At 39.1% G+C, this 20,651-nt stretch overlaps 1 protein-coding gene across 1 annotated transcript; it reads right to left on the bottom strand.

The window, feature by feature from the left end:
- Positions 1-803: 803 nt before the first annotated feature.
- Positions 804-3,538, bottom strand: szl (sizzled). Its single transcript, NM_001044506.1, is given in 4 exon segments — positions 804-1,441; positions 2,256-2,348; positions 2,742-2,911; positions 3,254-3,538. Coding segments are annotated over 4 exon segments (846 nt in total). The 5' UTR covers positions 3,532-3,538; the 3' UTR covers positions 804-1,136.
- Positions 3,539-20,651: the final 17,113 nt, after the last annotated feature.

Here is a 20,651-nt window from a genome sequence, read left to right as displayed (position 1 = left end):
AACTGTGGGTCTGTCTTAGCTATCTGTAGGAAACTAAACTGAATGTCTGTTGGGGTGAGATGTGGGACATTTAATCGCAGTACTAGATATTCCTTGATTTATAGCAGGATGACTGATCACTGAACACCAGTCCCATATACTACTGCAACATGAGGAAGACTTTTGATTATTTGTTGGACCATATACTTGGACTAGAACCCCAAAATGTCTGCTTTAAAGGAACTGTATAATCACAATGAGTTTATTTTTTCAATTTCTGTCAACAAAATTCTCATGTACTGTTCATTGATGCAATTTAAAACATAAATGGGAAAAAGCCCTGAGATAGCTTTTGGGTCTTTTACATCAGATTAGTGAAATTAAAAGGGGAAAATAACTATATGATTCCCATATGTCAGAAAAGCAAACTGGTTGGTGGCAACCCTTTAAAATGCTTTACAAAATATGGCAGAGATGGAATTTTACTTAGCAATAGAATATTGCATATAACATGGAGATCCTTTTAAGATTTTCCTTTCAAGAGGTTACAAATACTGGGAAATTTAAGACATTTTCTGCATTTTGGAAATTCACCTAGTCTGGCAAAGCACTATGGGTAGGTGCCAAGGAACAGTTATTTGCATGATCAAACCAGTATATATATATATATATATATATATAAAAACTGCCATAAGGTCTCCTGTGCAAACATACACATCTATATAAATTATGTTGTGGGGTTGTGGTGGTACATACATATTTAGATACACAGTATTCATTTTTTTTTAAGACACTTTATGCACTGTTAAAAAGATAAACGGATATGTTTGTACTAGAATATTTTTAATGACAAAATGCTTAAATAGAAAACAAAAAAGTCTTGACATAAATATTTAATATTTTCTCACTTTATACATATAATATTTGCTCAGTTTATACAATGCTCATATAATTGCTGCAATGTTATATTCTTCTTATACAGCATGGTTATGGGATGCGCTTGGACATAGCTGACCTGCTACACTCAATCCAGCTGATATAATAAGGCTTTATATTTTACAATATATATATATATGAATAGAAACTATATATTTACATAGTGTCCTTTTTAAAAGAGTGCCTTGAGTATTTACATGCAATAAAGTAAAAGAGTTGTATCAACATTTATGGTGTCTCCACCTCCTTGTAGCCAATGTCAGCTGAGAGTCCTTTTTCTGCCAGTGGAAAACTCTGTTGACTGAAACCTTGCCATGATGGATGTCACCAGCAATAACATACACTGTGGGTCTGTTCCGTATCAGCCTCTGAGCACAGTTCTCATTAATTAGCAGCCACTGCTCAATCATGGTACGTGTGTCATATGGAAGGAGCAGACCTTGTTTAATGAACTCAACTGGGCCTTCTGTCTCATATACATAGATTCCTGAAGTTGTTTTCTTCTTTGCCAATTTCACTTTCACAGCTATGGGGCAAAAGGAGATAGTGGATTAATTAACTGATCTATTACTAGATCACAGATTCAATAGAATTATAGTATGGTAATCTATTATAAAGGTATAGTATTACTTAAGTATAGAATGGTATGTTTTCACAGAGCGTATTGATTATTGAGTTTAGCAGCTATTAGCATATAGAAGCCCCAATTATAAGACTGAAGGTTTATAGTTATTGCTTTATGGACAGCTATGAAGAAGTGATCCAAGTATAATGTTTCTCATCTTGTATATTATAAAATATAAGATAATTTGTTTTGTATTTTGAATAAGCAAATTAGGGTTTGGATCCACTTTGGTGGAAGACTTAGAATTTGCCAGAATTAAATAATTGCAGATTGGTGTATCTCTACTCCTTTATATAAAACCCCAAGTTATAACTTAAAATGAGTTATTTTATTAATACATTTTACATCTTACTACTTGGTGCTAGTAGCAGGGAAAACTGCTATAAGTGGGTGCCAGGGCTCTAGACATCAATAAAAGCAACCTTAGTTTTCTTACTCCACTCTTGATGAACTACAGTACCTTGGAATATATTTCCTTTATAGATTTCTTAAGGTCTGCATTGACCTAAAGGAATCTATCCCAGTAGAATGCATAAAAGAGACTTTAGCTGTTTACAGAGTCAGGCCACTGTCTAGACAAGCCCACCCGCTTCTAAGGAAGAAAAATACTGCCTTATATATGTATTTACCTTTTGTTTGTGTTAAGTGCAGGTTAAAAAAACGTAAGTAACCCTCTAATAGTTGAAAAGACAGAAAGAAAAAAAAAAATACTCACCAAAGTTATTGTCACAGAAAGCTTCCAAAACTGTCTTGTGTGAAAAAAAATCCTCAATTAGTGGGCAGCCCTGGCAGCTTGGCTTTGGCAATTCTAGAAGAATTAAAAAAAATGTTTTTAGTCATGTCCATTTTACCCCAAAATGTAAAAAAAAACATGTATCACATGAAAGATGGAGTTCACAGAAACTAGTGTAAAATACATGCCACTCCAAACAATGAGTGAAATAATGTAGCCTTGTGTTACAATGTGCCCCTTCATATGGAGCAATATTATATGTATAGTTACTGCAATCTCTAGCAACACTGAAGATAGGTTTCAGGGCTCTTAACTCTGTGTTTTTCTAACTGAACTTAAAAGCCTCCATTGATACAAAGAGTTTATGTCTATAGAGTTTGTCTATGAATGTTAAGGTTTTCGTAAATCACAGTCATCAAACTAATACAAATATTATTATGGCCAATGACATAAGGTGTGGGCGCTTACCTTTATAGGAGTACTGATACTCTTTGCTGAGGGTGTCCAGGCACATGTCTTCCCCAGCTGGGAACCTGTCACAGTCTAAGCTCTCAGGCCAGGCGTGCCCATGACATGCCAGAACTGGGGCACAACTGTCTCTTACAGCAACACACATGCTGCGGCAGGGCTGGATGAACCTGGGGGAGAAATGAATATTTGCCATGTTACTAATAAGCCAACAGACTTAGGAAGCTAAAGCTAAACACAATTCCCCTAATGTTATGAGTCAAAAGGAGCAGTGACAGGTATATGTGCTGCAGTCTGTAACAATGGGCTGGCGCCTGGGACAGAAACCTACCGGCAGAGATAGAAAATACAGTTTGGAAAGCTCTCAACAAGTGTGGCAGGTACCGCATATGCCTACCCTCAAGCACATTCATTTACAGAGAACATAGAGGTCCCCAGCAGCCACCCCAGCAGTAGCACTAGGACTGCCCACAACTGACCCCCACACTGTGCAATGACAACTTAGTACTTACGTATCCAGGCAGACTGGGGCGAAGAGGGAGCATAGGAACATCCTGGCATATGGGTGACAGCCGGTCTGTAGGAGGTTCTGCCACTCTGCTGACTTGGGCACGACTTCTGCCATGCTAGTGTGTCCCATCAGGTTCGGCAGTCTCATCTCCGAGTAGCCGATGTCATTGCACATGGCCATCTCTTTTGGAATGGAGACGCACTTAGTGGATAATCCAATGTCAAAGGCGGCGGCGCAGGCCAGCATGGAGGCGGAGAGGAGCAGGAAGACTCCAGTCATGTTTGCAGTTGTGCGAAGTGCTGAGCTACTGCCAGTGTAGCCGGGGAGCGCCTTATATACAAGAGGCCCCTCATTATCTGTTGCTTATCAGCAGAGACACAGCCCTGGCTCAGCTCATTGCCCATTCAGGCGATTGTTGTGATAAGTAAAGAGGTGGAGACACAGGCACGGCGGACTCTCAAGGTGCATTTGCATAGGAGATTTCATTAGTTGGGGACGGCAGGCTCTATGCTGTATGTTGGAGACCTGGATATTAAAATGGGACAAATTGAAGTTTTGTTATGTAAATAGATAGTAGCATGTGGGGAAATGTACATGGGCAGACAGGCTGTCTCCTGCCATTGGGCAGACTTCATTGTGGTATTGCCACTGCTGATCTGGCAGAAAATATCTGACGGACTGACTGACTGAATGAGTGAAAATGTTTTGTTATTGCTAATTGCCCCATGTCTCCTTTGCCATTTCCCAATAGATCCGCGGCACTTTCTCTAGCTGTCCGGCTATTATCAAGGAAGCAGCTCCAGCAGCAGGTCTGTCATGTCTGGAGCCTTCCCCAAATAATAAAGACATAAGGCAGCTGGTACTTATGTGCCTCACACTAAAACTACACATTTTCTATTTATCCAGAAATGAACCTCTTCCCTCTAAAAAGTAGGGAAAATGAGGTGTTTGTGGTGTGAGACTGGTATCCAGCCACCTGTCATTCCCTACACTTGTATAGATAGTATGGCTTTCAGGACAAGGATCACAGATGCCTTATATTATAGATTATGAATATGTAGGTTCCACTCTTCATCACTACATACAGTGGTGTGAAAAACTATTTGCCCCCTTCCTGATTTCTTATTCTTTTGCATGTTTGTCACACAAAATGTTTCTGATCATCAAACACATTTAACTATTAGTCAAAGATAACACAAGTAAACACAAAATGCAGTTTTTAAATGACGGTTTTTATTATTTAGGGAGAAAAAAAATCCAAACCTACATGGCCCTGTGTGAAAAAGTAATTGCCCCCTGAACCTAATAACTGGTTGGGCTACCCTTAGCAGCAATAACTGCAATCAAGCGTTTGCGATAACTTGCAACGAGTCTTTTACAGCGCTCTGGAGGAATTTTGGCCCACACATCTTTGCAGAATTGTTGTAATTCAGCTTTATTTGAGGGTTTTCTAACATGAACCGCCTTTTTAAGGTCATGCCACAACATCTCAATAGGATTCAGGTCAGGACTTTGACTAGGCCACTCCAAAGTCTTCATTTTGTTTTTCTTCAGCCATTCAGAGGTGGATTTGCTGGTGTGTTTTGGGTCATTGTCCTGCTGCAGCACCCAAGATCGCTTCAGCTTGAGTTGACGAACAGATGGCCGGACATTCTCCTTCAGGATTTTTTGGTAGACAGTAGAATTCATGGTTCCATCTATCACAGCAAGCCTTCCAGGTCCTGAAGCAGCAAAACAACCCCAGACCATCACACTACCGCCACCATATTTTACTGTTGGTATGATGTTCTTTTTCTGAAATGCTGTGTTACTTTTACGCCAGATGTAACGGGACACGCACCTTCCAAAAAGTTCAACTTTTGTCTCGTCGGTCCACAAGGTATTTTCCCAAAAGTCTTGGCAATCATTGAGATGTTTTTTAGCAAAATTGAGACGAGCCATAATGTTCTTTTTGCTTAAAAGTGGTTTGCGCCTTGGAAATCTGCCATGCAGGCCGTTTTTGCCCAGTCTCTTTCTTATGGTGGAGTCGTGAACACTGACCTTAATTGAGGCAAGTGAGGCCTGCAGTTCTTTAGATGTTGTCCTGGGGTCTTTTGTGGCCTCTCGGATGAGTTGTCTCTGCGCTCTTGGGGTAATTTTGGTCGGCCGGCCACTCCTGGGAAGGTTCACCACTGTTCCATGTTTTTGCCATTTGTGGATAATGGCTCTCACTGTGGTTCGCTGGAGTCCCAAAGCTTTAGAAACGGCTTTATAACCTTTACCAGACTGATAGATCTCAATTACTTTTGTTCTCATTTGTTCCTGAATTTCTTTGGATCTTGGCATGATGTCTAGCTTTTGAGGTGCTTTTGGTCTACTTCTCTGTGTCAGGTAGCTCCTATTTAAGTGATTTCTTGATTGAAACAGGTGTGGCAGTAATCAGGCCTGGGGGTGACTACAGAAATTTATATTGAAATTGAAAATTGAAATTGATAAACCACAGTTAAGTTATTTTTTAACAAGGGGGGCAATCACTTTTTCACACAGGGCCATGTAGATTTGGAGTTTTTTTTCTCCCTTAATAACGTAAACCTTTATTTAAAAACTGCATTTTGTGTTCAATTATGTTATCTTTGACTAATAGTTAACGGTTTTTGATGATCAGAAACATTTAAGTGTGACAAACATGCAAAAGAATAAGAAATCAGGAAGGGGGCAAATAGTTTTTCACACCACTGTATCAGGAGCTAAGGCAGTGTAAAATATTATGAACATATTTATGGTGCTATTTCCATAAGGTCAGACAAAATGTTAGGCAGCCCAAGTTGCTCCTGTATGCTAACAATTATACCAGCCTGGGGTATTTCTGTAAAAGCTCTCACTCTAGGGGCACCTGTCCAGACCAAAACAAAGATGGAAGAATTGGAGAAAGATAGCAACAACAAGTAGAAATACCTTGGGCTGGTGCCGTTTTTAGAAAACAGGAGCATTGGCTTTAAGTATCAAGTAAGTGATTATATTCACTGAGAGGTTCCTTGAGGATACAAAATATGGCTGTGATTGGTTATTTGGTTGCCATATGTAAACTACTGGTCTGCAGGAAGCTCTGCTTGGAGTAAAAACATGTCTCTATGCTTTCAATTCTTGCCTCCAAGCCAGAGATTTAAAATGGGCACCTACTTTGAAGCCACTGAGAGCAACATCTAAGGGCTCTGGTACACGGGGAGATTAGTCGCCCGCGGCAAAACTCCCTGCTCTCGGGCGACTAATCTCCCCGAGTTGCCTTCCCCCTGCCATCCCACCGGCGAACATGTAAGTCGCCGGCGGGATGGCAGACGCGGCGGCGCGATTTCTTGCAAATCGACGAAAAAGACTCGCGAGGCTTTTTCAGCGATTTCCCGAAATCGCCCCGCCGCGTCTGCCATCCCGCCGGCGACTTACATGTTCGCCGGTGGGATGGCAGGGGGAAGGCAACTCGGGGAGATTAGTCGCCCGCGAGCAGGGAGTTTTGCCGCGGGCGACTAATCTCCCCGTGTACCAGAGCCCTAAGGGGGTGGTGAGTAACATGTTGCTCCAGAGCCACTGGTTGGGGATCACTCTTTTAAGTGATCAAACCCTAATCAAATTGTCAGTGCCATTCTGCTGGAGGTCTGTGGGATGTTAGTGACTCTCTATATAGAAGTTGTGTGGCCACCACACTTTCCAACAGCTCTATTAACATTATTTCTTTATTGTTTTGTCCCTGAAAATATGATGTAGAAAGTGACCCCTTTATATGGAAAAAGTTGGAAAGTGCTGGCATAAATTACAGATCTGTTAATTTAATGACACCTGTTGGCATATGTGGTTTTCTATACTTTCCAAAACAGGACACAGTTCTGCATAGTATACTGCAATCTTTTGAGCCCTGTGTTAGCTGTTTTTCATTAGACCCCAGCATAGTTTTACAAGGCATACTCCTGATATTAACATAAATGTTTGTGTACATAGTTCCACATAGACCTTCAGCTGAATGGGATCAGATTGCTTCCTGATGTTGTTGCTTTAAGCTGAAGGATGCTAAAATGTTGTCCCTAACCCTTCACCAGTGTAAATGAGGAGACAGCATGAAACAGAAACAATTTTTGGCATGCTTTTATGGACACATGTTTTTCCTTCTATTAAAACTGTCTGGCTAAATCACAGGCACCTCACTTTTAATGCATCAGCCATATCATATGAATGGGATTTTCCTGTGCTGTGACATTTCAAATCTAAATCCAATCCAGGAGGTTTTAATAAAAAATGAATTGCTTGATATAGTAATAGGTTTCTCTAGATATATGGACATTATATCCTTGTTCCAGATTCCTGGATGGGATCTACATTGTGGTGAGCCACTACTCTTTTCAAAAGTCGCTGTATGATTTCTTGTATATAAAGGAAGGCAACTGCTGTATTACTATTCAGTAATAGTAATACAGCACTATTCAGGAATAGTAATAGTAAAACCCGATATCCAGAAAGCTCCAAATTATGGAAAGCCTGTTTCTTATAGACTCCATTATAAGCAAATAATTCATATTTTTAAAATTGATTTACTTTTTCTCTGTAAAAATAAAATGGTACCTTGTATTTGATCCCAACTAAGATATAATTAATCCTTACTGGATGCAAAATAATCCTATTGGGTTTAATTACAGTTTTATTGATTTTTTAGTAGATCCAAATTACGGAAAGACCCCTTATCCAGAATACCCTTGGTCCCGAGCATTCGGGATAACGGGTCCTATACCTGTATTAGAAACTAAGTTTGATATGGTTAAAATGACTCTGACTCCAGTGGCAGTGCAATAAAATCCCTTCTCACCGCTGCTCTCATGACACCTGTACTGACAGCAGACAAGAAAGATGCCTGTCTCCTGGCCTCATTTAGGAGGAGACAAGCAACAGGGCAATTAGCTGTATTGATAACCACTTATCCATTAACACTTCATTGTCAAGTTCAGCAGGCAGTGCATGGGTTCACACTGTGTCCCTCTGATGGAACGATGCCATCTCACTTGTAAATTGGATTATACATCAAAGTCTTCTTAATGAAGAAAACACATCACCTTGCTCAGTACCAGGGCCCTGATAACAGGGACAGTTCATCATTGCTACTAACATTGCATGGAGCCTTAATATAAGCATTTAAAAAGTTATGGTTTTAATATAGAGGTCCCCTGTTTCTGCCCCACCTCCATAGTTTCCAAAAAGTAAATACAAATCCCTAGCCTTATTTAACAAAAGCAAATTAGGATTTTGCCTGAGGTTGTACCATGTTGTTTTTTGGAGGTTTGATATTAACTGTAAAAAAGGGGCCCTTAGTGTCATTTGTTAGGTTACTGTCATACTCCAGCCTCAATGCTTCATGGGATATGCTGGCAAAAATAAATTATATTTTTAAAAGGAGTAACTATTGGTAAAATAATTGTAAGGTCAAAAATAGGGTTTGAGTTTATTTGTAGCATAAGGGCATGGGGGTGATTAACTGTTTTAGATATTTCAGTTGAACTTGTTGCTTTGGGTAATTATGTTTTTGGACAATGCTGTATCTTTGACTAATGTTACAGTACTCACCAGCCTGTTATCAACCACTACTTGTTACTCCTTATGGAGATACCTCGTGCACCCATCATGCAGTGCATTGTGGTGCAGAATAAACATATCAGACATTAGTTTGGCTCAGTCTGTGTTAAGCACACCTTTCTACTTAAATGTGAATAAACCCAGAAATAAAACAAAAGTACCAATTTGGACATCTGCTATAGTCAAGAACAGATGCATGTGTTGTGGTGAGTTGTTTAACATTGCTGCTTATTAGCCATATTCTTTATTTTAATCCTTTATTTTGAGACTTTTTTATTCATCCACCTATATATCAGCAACTGTCTAAGTACATGTTTTCCTCATTGATCATTATTCTGACAACAGGAGCACAGGATTCATATAAGGTTTCCCATTGTTACTGTGGTAGCAAATTAGAAATTGCCAGTTTTAAAACACACATACAGGCAAATAAAACTCTTGAGTTTTGTCATGTTTGACATCTGTCCATGTGTTTGACTTATGTCTATGGCGTATAATGATGGCTCCATCAGAGAGATGATTTTATCAGCTAAGTATAAAAACAGTGGCTGAATGGGATGCTTGGCTCGCCCACCTAATTTAATTGTTTAGTTGGCTGAAAGATGATCAGATCGATGTCTGCAGCAACATTTCAATAAATTATGGTTGAGCAACAGTGTTTACAACCCCCTTTAATGTCTGCAGATAGGGAAGTAAAGCTAGCCACAACATGGGCTGTGCCAGAGGGAGATTATCAGCTAACCCATTTTTCTGTTTTTTGGCAATTAACTATGGTGTGGTCATTTAAATTACTTGTCCTGGGACACACTAAGATATAGACAACTTTTGGGTATATATCAAGTATTTTGTGTGTGTGTCTGCTGTGTGTGTTTGTAATATTGGCTGGAATTTGTTATGTTGTGTAACATATATTTTTTTTGTAATATACAAAAGGAAAGAGGGAGAGGAATGTGAAATAAACAAACCTCAAATGGATTTCATGAAATAAATTCAGTAAAATAGTTATCTTAACTGACTCAAAAAATAATTGGAATATAGTCAATGATTGAATCAAAATTTGTTCCCTAATATACATCAAAGCAGAAAAGGTTATATACCCAGTATCGGGCTAGGCCCGGGTGTTCAAACCCCGAGCCCGACGCAAGGTTCAAAAAAGATCATTCAATAATATACGGACAAAGAAATCCAAGTAGCTCACCAAAAGCCGATGGTGGTCCGGGTGCTCAAGGCCCCGAACCCGCAGCTGAAAGGGAAAATTCTCCAAGGTTGAACGTGGGACATCCAGCACTCCGGACTCATGAAAACTGCTAAAATCCAAAGTTTATTCCTTCATGTTTAAAACAAATAAACGCCTTTATTTGTTTATTTGTTTTAAACATGAAGGAATAAACTTTGGATTTTAGCAGTTTTCATGAGTCCGGAGTGCTGGATGTCCCACGTTCAACCTTGGATATATTTTTTTTGCATTAATTGTGTGATTTAGCGTTATTGGTTTTGGTAAAGAGCTTTGTGTTGTGAGTATGTTGAGTTAATAGACATCTTTCTTTAAAATCCTGGTAGTTGTCTCTGTGGAACATTCTAAAGGCTTTATAATATTCAGCTATAGTTTATAAACAGAGAGAAGCACACACCAGCAGTGTGCCCGGGTTTATGTAATGTCTCTTTAAATTTCTTTTAGTTTCCCTTTAAAAAAAACCCCAAAAAACAATATGTCATACTGTTCCTCCTAGTAGGTAATGAAATGCAAAAATGCATTTAGATGGATGGACTCAGCAATGGATATGCAAGTCTGATTTTACAGTTGGTATGTGATGTACACTGTCCATAATCTGGTTTGAGCTAAATAATTGCCATAGTGGAAATATTTGAAAGTGGCATTTATCTTCTTAAAATCAATTTTTATGCTAATATCCTGGGAGAATAATGAGGTACAATGATGTTAATTGCATGATTGCAGCAATTTCTGGTTTGGGTAATTAGTTTGCAACATTCATAATAAAAGTGTGAATATGAAGAACAAGTTGTATCTCTGACAGTGGCTACATATGTGTCTCTTATTGCGACATAATTGGCAAATGCAATTGGCAAAATTGACGCCATGCGTTGAGTCGCATATCGCGTGCGTTAAATAGCGTGCAACCGCATGCGTTAATTTTACAGCGTTGCGTTAATTCTCGCGCAGAAATAATACTAACGCATGATTCACAAACACTTAGATGTGCTAAATATCGCATTAGTCTGTACTTGGGGCAGGCGGTAATTATAGAAAAGTACAGTTCATGAGCTTTTGGCAACACAATATGGACTTTGCAGTGGGATTTATTCAAGTATGTGTTGGCCCTAGAGTGATGTAGCTTCCAGTTTGCAGGGAAATAATCATTTTCAAAAAAAGTAGTTTTACAAACGTAATGGTGTTTATGGGTAATATGGCATGCGCGTGACAAGTAGCGCACGTGCGTTAAATAGCGTCTGTTGTGTCAAATACCACACGAAAATAGTCTTCGCGACTAATGCAAACAGCATCGCGTTAAGACGCGAAAAATAAGACGAAATAAAATTTTTAGTGCATGCTATAAATAGCGCTCATTTTATCGCACTTTAGTGAATCAACCCTTTTATATCCTCTTATTCACTTTAAACTGCATAGAAGTACTTCTCTTTTTTTGCTCAGTATGAAGTTAGATCGACCTAAGTATGTGGCCCCAAAATGAAAATTGTGCATATAACTTTTCTTGACTGCCAATTCAGCTTCAACACTGCATCTTGCCTGTACAGTTAGGGCCATAAATATTTGGACAGAGACTACTTTTTTCTAATTTTGGTTCTGTACCTTACCACAATGAACTTTAAATAAAACAACTCAGATGCAGTTGAAGTGCAGACTTTCAGCTTTAATTTAGTGGGGTGAACAAAACAATTGCATAAAAATATGAGGCCACTAAAGCATTTTTTTAAACACAATCCCTTCATTTTAAGGGCTCAAAAGTATTTGGACAATTGGCTAAAAGTCTATTTCATGGGCAGGTGTTGGCAAGTCCATCGATATGTCATTATCAATTAAGCAGATAAAAGGCCTGGAATTGATTTGAGGTGTGGGTGCTTGCATGTAGAAGATTTTGCTGTCAACAGACAACATGCAGTCAAAGGAGCTCTCCATGCAGGTGAAAGAAGCCTTAAGCTGCAAAAACAGAAAAAACCCATCTGAGAAATTGCTACAATATCAGGAGTGGCAAAATCTACAGTTTGGTACATCCTGAGAAAGAAAGCAAGCACTGGTGAACTCAGCAATGCAAAAAGATCTGGACGTCCACAGAAAACAACAGTGGTGGATGATTGTAGAATCATTTCCATGGTGAAGAGAAACCCCTTCACAACAGCCAACCAAGTGAACAACACTTTCCAGGTGGTAGGCATATCGATATCCAAGTCTACCATAAAGAGAAGACTGCATGAAAGTAAATACAGAGGGTGCACTCCAAGGTGCAAGCCTCTCATAAGCCTCAAGAATAGAAAGGTTAGATTGGACTTTGCTAAAGAACATCTAAAAAAGCCAGCACAGTTCTGGAAAAACATTCTTTGGACAGATGAAACCAAGATCAACCTATACCAGAATGATGGCAAGAAAAAAGTATTTTTTTTAATGAGCACAGAATTGTGCCTGTTATTGTAGTTGAACCTCTTAAGATGCATGTGGCACAAGCTGCAGAGTGCTTAACACCTTCCCTTACAGGGCTCCAGACCAATTTTTAACACCTTCCACTCCTGCTTTTGTACGCCATGAATAATGCACCCTTCCTGTATGAAGTGCTGCCAGTCAGCCAGTGACAGGCCCAACTTATGGGGGGAAAAGGTGCATTTTGGCCGAGAAACATTTGCAGTTTGTGCATTTGGTAAATGATTCCAAAAAAGCTTAATTTTAGTGATAATCACAGCAGGACAAAAACAATACTAAACTTCGGAGTGAAAGCATCATTATTCATAATGAAGAAAGCTTTGGAAAGACACGGCTATGAGGTGCATGGACTCAGCAGGATTCAAAGTGCTGATGGTACTTAACTACCTGAGGCATATTCATATGGATAACACTCCTACTGTGAAGGCTTTTGTGCTTTTGTAAACATGGAGACTTGTATATTTAGTAGAATGTTCATCACAACAGCAAAGTATTTACTGTTTTTTCACTGTTTTATACCATAATCTGAATGTTAGAAAATATATTTATAAATATATATTTAATAAATGGATTGCATTATCTTGTGGCAACAATGATACTCCCTGGTCCAAACTGCTTTCCATTCTATGCTCTGTCACCTTGTGAAATTTCTTACTTTTTAAAAATGTACCAGCTCAGTTGCTATTTTACTAGTAAATAACATATAAATAAATTTTGCGTTTTTTCTGATATATTTGAGGTGTGAAATTAAAGCAGACATGTTAAATATGACCCACAAGTTTTCATATAGATTTGATAATGTAATAGAATAGCTATAAAGGCCTGAGATTCGGATTCCTTTCTCAAGGTAGTCATGGTGCCTTTCTGACAAAAAAAGGTTTTCTTTAAGTCTGATCTTATTCATACACTGAAAACCTAACACATACAGATTTACTAGACACTATTTATTATTTGCGTCATTGGGTGTGGTCTATTGCAGCTTGTAGACATACTGTTTTCTATAAGCTTTTAACATTACAGTGGTTACTACCCCACTTGAATAGGGTGCATGTTTTGTAAACATTGCCCATAGTCTGACCCACGATAAGTCTGCTGAGTCTTAGGATCGCTTCTAACAGACCAATATGATCAAGCACATATAGCTTTGACCTCTTGGATGGTTTACATTTCTGTGAACTTTAAATACAATCAATCATTTCAACACAATAACGTAGAACAAGATACTTAATTAAATAAAATGAATGCTACTGTAACATATTTTATCACATCAACTTATTCAAGGACCCAGCAAAGTCTACGCCGCGATTTCGGGGAAATTGCGGCACCACGTATGCCATCCCACCGGCAATTTAAATTCTCGCCGGTGGGATGGCATTTCGGGGAGATTTGTTGCGGGCGATTAGTTTCCCTGTATGCCAGAGCCCTTAAAAGGTGTTAGAGATTCATATGTGGTGTTTATTTCTACATCTACACTATGAGGGTCACAAAACCTGTTCCATTGTTATTATGCTTGGTGCTCAATAAAAGCAAAAAAAAAAATATATTTTTTTTATCTTACATTTAAGAGCTAATAAAACAAGAACTGGTGCTTACTTTAAATATCTATAAGATTGTTTATAGAAAAGTTTAGTAAAACCCAAAATACAGGGTCTGTCTTTGTATGTGTGACTTGATGCCAGGACAGTACATAGCTTTTATGTGTATACTGTACATATAGTTTCATACATTTAATTGTGATAGTCTTGTGTGCTAGCATAGTTATTCTATAAGGGTGAAGACACACAAAACTACTAGTAGTAGCTACTTGTCACAGCTACAAAAATAGACAATGCTGATACTTCTATGTGTGTTTTAGCAGAGGCATTGTCTATGGCAGGGTGTTTTCTGGCGTTTAGTAGCCGTGACAAGTAGCGTGTCTTTTGGCCCCCCAGCACTCTATGTTGTCTTCACAACATATTTAAGAGTAGCACCATGTTGTGAAACACAGGGGATTACATTCATCGTCTTTGTCATGGGATGCAGTCTCAGTTCATTTGGTAATACACTGATAACAACGTAACACTGAAATTAAGAGAACTAATTGATAGGGATTTGTACCCTTATATGTTTGCAATATTTTTACTGTACTGCATAACCCGACATTTTGAAAAGATCTAATATGATACAGTAATGATAGCATTCTAGAGACAGTAATTAATTTAGCCATGAATTTTGTTTTGGCTTTCAGACAGATTGCCTTAGGCTACTTTGTCTCTGGACCACTGGAGACTACTCACCCACCTACTCTGGCTGCACTAGTGCTGATAGAGAGGGATTAGCCAGAGGCAACCTCCAGGACTTTGTTGTTTTACAAAGGTCAGCAGCTATGGTCTGACTGATTTTGAACAAATAAGAGACAGTTGAGGGCTCATGTCTGTTATGTCTTGCACATTACTTTAAGGGGTGGTTGGACTGCTGCTTCTCTTTGATCCAGTGTTAAAGGTTCCTAGACAACAGTCATATCATATGGGGTACCTCAGCAGACCCTTTGGGAGAAGACCAAATTCTAAGCTAGATGCAGTCCTCATTCAATGGGATTTTCCAGTCAGACTGGTTGATATCTGGCAAAGCAATGACCCCATACATAGACCAATAAGGTGCTGACTGGGTAAGAAGTGATCAAGCAAGCAGGCAGCCAGTACTGACTATTTGTCCTCACCGAGCAAACTGGCAGACTTATCTTCAGCCCGTGTGTCATCATTAATGATTGTGCCAGCCTCTCATTGGGTTGTAAAAAAATGTGGCAGGATGGGCCAGAGAATTCTACTCTTACAATTTACAGTGGTGTGAAAAACTATTTGCCCCCTTCCTGATTTCTTATTCTTTTGCATGTTTGTCACACTTAAATGTTTCTGCTCATCAAAAACCGTTAACTATTAGTCAAAGATAACACAAGTAAACACAAAATGCAGTTTTTAAATGAGGGTTTTTATTATTTAGGGAGAAAAAAAATCCAAACCTACATGGCCCTGTGTGAAAAAGTAATTGCCCCCTAAACCTAATAACTGGTTGGGCCACCCTTAGCAGCAATAACTGCAATCAAGCGTTTGCGATAACTTGCAACGAGTCTTTTACAGCGCTCTGGAGGAATTTTGGCCCACTCATCTTTGCAGAATTGTTGTAATTCAGCTTTATTTGAGGGTTTTCTAGCATGAACCGCCTTTTTAAGGTCTTGCCACAACATCTCAATAGGATTCAGGTCAGGACTTTGACTAGGCCACTCCAAAGTCTTCATTTTGTTTTTCTTCAGCCATTCAGAGGTGGATTTGCTGGTGTGTTTTGGGTCATTGTCCTGCTGCAGCACCCAAGATCGCTTCAGCTTGAGTTGACGAACAGATGGCCGGACATTCTCCTTCAGGATTTTTTGGTAGACAGTAGAATTCATGGTTCCATCTATCACAGCAAGCCTTCCAGGTCCTGAAGCAGCAAAACAACCCCAGACCATCACACTACCACCACCATATTTTACTGTTGGTATGATGTTCTTTTTCTGAAATGCTGTGTTACTTTTACGCCAGATGTAACGGGACACGCACCTTCCAAAAAGTTCAACTTTTGTCTCGTCGGTCCACAAGGTATTTTCCCAAAAGTCTTGGCAATCATTGAGATGTTTTTTAGCAAAATTGAGACGAGCCTTAATGTTCTTTTTGCTTAAAAGTGGTTTGCGCCGTTTTTGCCCAGTCTCTTTCTTATGGTGGAGTCGTGAACACTGCCCTTAATTGAGGCAAGTGAGGCCTGCAGTTCTTTAGATGTTGTCCTGGGGTCTTTTGTGGCCTCTCGGATGAGTTGTCTCTGCGCTCTTGGGGTAATTTTGGTCGGCCGGCCACTCCTGGGAAGGTTCACCACTGTTGCCATTTGTGGATAATGGCTCTCACTGTGGTTCGCTGGAGTCCCAAAGCTTTAGAAATGGCTTTATAACCTTTACCAGACTGATAGATCTCAATTACTTTTGTTCTCATTTGTTCCTGAATTTCTTTGGATCTTGGCATGATGTCTAGCTTTTGAGGTGCTTTTGGTCTACTTCTCTGTGTCAGGTAGCTCCTATTTAAGTGATTTCTTGATTGAAATAGGTGTGGCAGTAATCAGGCCTGGGGGTGACTACAGAAATTGATATTGAAATTGAAAATTGAAATTGATAAACCACAGTTAAGTTATTTTTTAACAAGGGGGGCAATCACTTTTTCACACAGGGCCATGTAGATTTGGAGTTTTTTTTCTCCCTTAATAACGTAAACCTTCATTTAAAAACTGCATTTTGTGTTCAATTATGTTATCTTTGACTAATAGTTAACGGTTTTTGATGAGCAGAAACATTTAAGTGTGACAAACATGCAAAAGAATAAGAAATCAGGAAGGGGGCAAATAGTTTTTCACACCACTGTAGCTTTGCAGAATTGCTCCCTTTTGAATTCAATATCTGTTGCCCAGTAAGGTTATTTCACTGGACCCTCACTGGTCCAGGCAAATGGATTTCAAATCAATAGGCAGGATTCCAAGAGTTTTTTTTTTGACCATCTGCATAGCTGTTTATCACTTGAAAGGCAAAATGCTATAGCCCTACAACATTTAGGGGGAGATTTATCAATCCACGGACGCTCCGAATGCGTCCAAATGCGTTTTTTTTCGTAATAATCGTTATTTTTCCGAAAATTTAGTCGTTGTCCCAACTTTTTCGTATCTTCCGCAAATTTTTCGGCGCCGTCGCGACAAATTCGTATTGTCGCGCCGAGTGCGAAAGTCTCGGATTCATTCAAGCTTTGGTATCATGACTTTCCTTGGGCCATGTTGGAGCTGCAGAGTGCCATTAAGTCCTATGGGAGGCTTCCAAAATCATGCACAGAAGGATAAAAGTCGGAAAGGTTTTCCCGCCGTTTACGATCGTTCAATATGAAAAAGTTGCAATCTTCAGAAATTATCGTATCCAATCTGTATTTTTCCCATTCGGGATTCGAACTCGTGTGAATCGGCCCCTTAGGGTGAAGAGACACTGGGCTTCTAATAGCAGCTACTTTTTTAAGGCTACTAAACTCCAGAATTTACCCTGCCATAGACAATACTGTGAATTGCCTCTGCTTAAACACACAGGGACAATTATCAGTAAATGATCAACATCGTCTATTTTAGTAGCTGCTATGTGTGTCTTCACCCTTAGTAGTTCTGCATTAGATGTCTAATTTGTGATGCACTTACAAGGAAAGTTTAATTTGAAGATTTTTTGAAGGTAAAAATATATATTATTCTAAAGGGCTGATTCACTAAAGTGCGATAAATTTTATCGCACGCTTTTTTGCGTTAAATTAGACGCGATAATTATCGCGCGATTCACTATAGTATTATCGCGTGTGTTAAGTCGCCATATCGCATGCGTTATTTTTCGCGCGACCGCATGCGTTAAATAGCGCACAGAAAAGAATACGATCGCATGATTCACAAACAGTAAGGCGCGCTAAATATCACATTAGGCTATGCGAAAATTAACACCTACTTCAGGCAGGCGATAATTATAGAAAAGTACAGTTAATGAGCTTTTGGCAATAAAATATGGACTTTGCAGTGTTATGTATTCAAGTATGTGTTTCCCCTAGACTGATGCAGCTGCCAGTTTGCAGCGAAATGGTCATTTTTAATACAGTAATTTTCCGCAAGTATTGGCGTGTATGGCTAACATGGCGTGCGTTTATTCACACGACTATTTATATGCGGCTACAAGTGATGAAATGTTTCGCCAGGGATGGATCCGCAGCAAATTTTTGGACGTGCGGCGAAATTTTCCGTGGCAATTTTTTTCATGCGTTTCGCAAAATAATCTGCCAATAGCAAAACGCATGAAAAAATTTGCCACGCAAAAATTCACCACACGTCCAAAAATTGACACAGGCGTCAAAAAATATTAGTCGCGGCCAGCAATTTTTTTGCTCGCACAACATTTTTGCCTTTCGTGGATCTTTCAAAAGATTTGCTAATTTTTCACTATAGATAACCAGAACACATTTGCTCATCACTAGTGGCTACTATTTATAAGAATCTACTATTTATATGCTACCATTTATATGTGGCTACTATTTATATGCGGCGACAATTTATATACACTATTTCTAAGCTACTATTTATATGCGGCGACTATTCGCGTGCGTTATTTAGTGCATGTACCGTCAAATACCGCATGGAAATAGTCTTCGCGAGTTAAATAACGCATGCAATATCGCGCGTAAAATAGCGCAAGTATGCTTATAGTGAATCGCGTGAAAAGTCGCGAAAATTAAGACGCGATAACATTTTTACCGCACGCTATAAATAGCGCACGTTTTATCGCACTTTAGTGAATCGGCCCCTAAATGTTGATATATTCCCCCCCTATCTGAAGATGACATTGGAAGATTAGCAATTGGAAACAAAGCAGAGGCCGGAGAAGAAGCATCTGGGCCTAAGACTTGTAAATCATAATTCACAGTTGTCAGAACAAATCCAGTAATTTTCATGGAGTACTATGAAGTCTGTTAGTTAAAGGCCATCTCTATGGCCATCTAAAGGCATATCTATATGGGGAACAAAATTGACAACCCATTAAAAGCTTTTGCCACATGGCTCATTTTACTCTTACAGTTGTCTGGGCTCAAAATTCCTTTTCCTGGTGGCCTAGCCTACTGCAGATGTTGGTGTGGACAAGCTGGGATTGCTTGAAAATGAACACATTTTTAAATGGCCTATGTCCCACAAGGAGATTACTAGCTGCTAAATTGTAACCAGCTTAGGGTAATGGCACAAGGTGCATTTTGTAACCCACACAATCTCCTCTACTGCGGGCAACAAAATGTCCAAATGTACCATTTATACCACACTATTGGTGTCAATGTGATTATCTACAGTGAAACATTTCAGTGGCGTAACAGCTGGAAATTGCCTTCTCTTGCATGTTCTGGCAATTATGTGATTTAAATGTTTTACTGGCAGCGAATTATTCTGATATCAGTAGGAAGGTATCTTTAGACATTTTGCTGCCTGTGCTGGAGGAAATTAAGCGTGGGTGACAAAATGTACTTTTGCCATTACCTTTAAGGTTCCCAGAACATGCAACAAATTGGGGATCTGTACAGCATAACAGAATTGCACTGACGGATCCGTTGATTTTTCAGTGTGCATTTGGGAGTTTTAACCTTATTAAAGCCAGTTGCAGGTAAAAATGTTTTTTCCTCTTAGCATCTATAACAGCTCAAGTTATTTTGTGCTACTACTTGCCCCTATATGGTCTCCTTCACACCTTGCAGCAAGCATCAGCCCTCCAGTAGCCATTACTAGCATTAGAAGTGAGCCCATTCACACACAAATGCAGTAAGAAAACAATTTACTATATGACAATTTTTTTACTATATGACAATGGAATAGTACATTATGTATAAGAAAAACATTGTAACTTGTGTCCAAATTGTGCACTTTGCATGGAGTGCTGCTTACGTAATTGAGCCTTCTATCTTTTAATTAATAGTGTGTCAGACTAAGCCGACAAGGGATGACTTTTATGTAATTGGTAAGGTTGCTACTTTTTCTGGAAAGAAATACTGGCCTTCCTATATTTTTTTCTTTCTTCCCTATTAATAACATTGGCATCAAGCATCATGTTTGCTGGCCAGGTGGCAACCCTAGTAGTTGGCCAGCTTAAATATAAGGCCAAATGATTAATTTACCCATTTTGTTTATAAGGATTCACTGTGAATTCATAGTTGTGGCTTCAATCGTCTGTATTAATATAATCCCATTAATAGTTTATTTTTACAAATCATTGTATACCCTGATGTAAGATTTATAGGGAATAAGGTATTCCCAACCTACCCACAGCACTTTTACATAGGACATAGGAATATTATTTCTCACTATGTTTCAAAGAATGATATGGCTTCTGATATATCACTAAGCACAGACCTAGATATATTTTTCTGGTTAATTGTTTATTTTGTTTACCGGAAGGTTATAAATGACAGACCTGATCTTTATAATGGTATTGGCATATGGTCGCTCACCATAATTATTCCTCCATAAAAATGTGACATCAAAATGCTCAGAACTGTCCTCCATTGCTCTCTGCCTGTACTGGTGCTTTCAA

The sequence above is a fragment of the Xenopus tropicalis genome, chromosome 3 (assembly GCF_000004195.4).
Source record: "Xenopus tropicalis strain Nigerian chromosome 3, UCB_Xtro_10.0, whole genome shotgun sequence".
NCBI classification, from domain to species: Eukaryota; Metazoa; Chordata; class Amphibia; order Anura; family Pipidae; genus Xenopus; species Xenopus tropicalis.
Note: the sequence above shows the minus strand (reverse complement) of the source record. Positions and strands in the feature narration are given on the sequence as shown.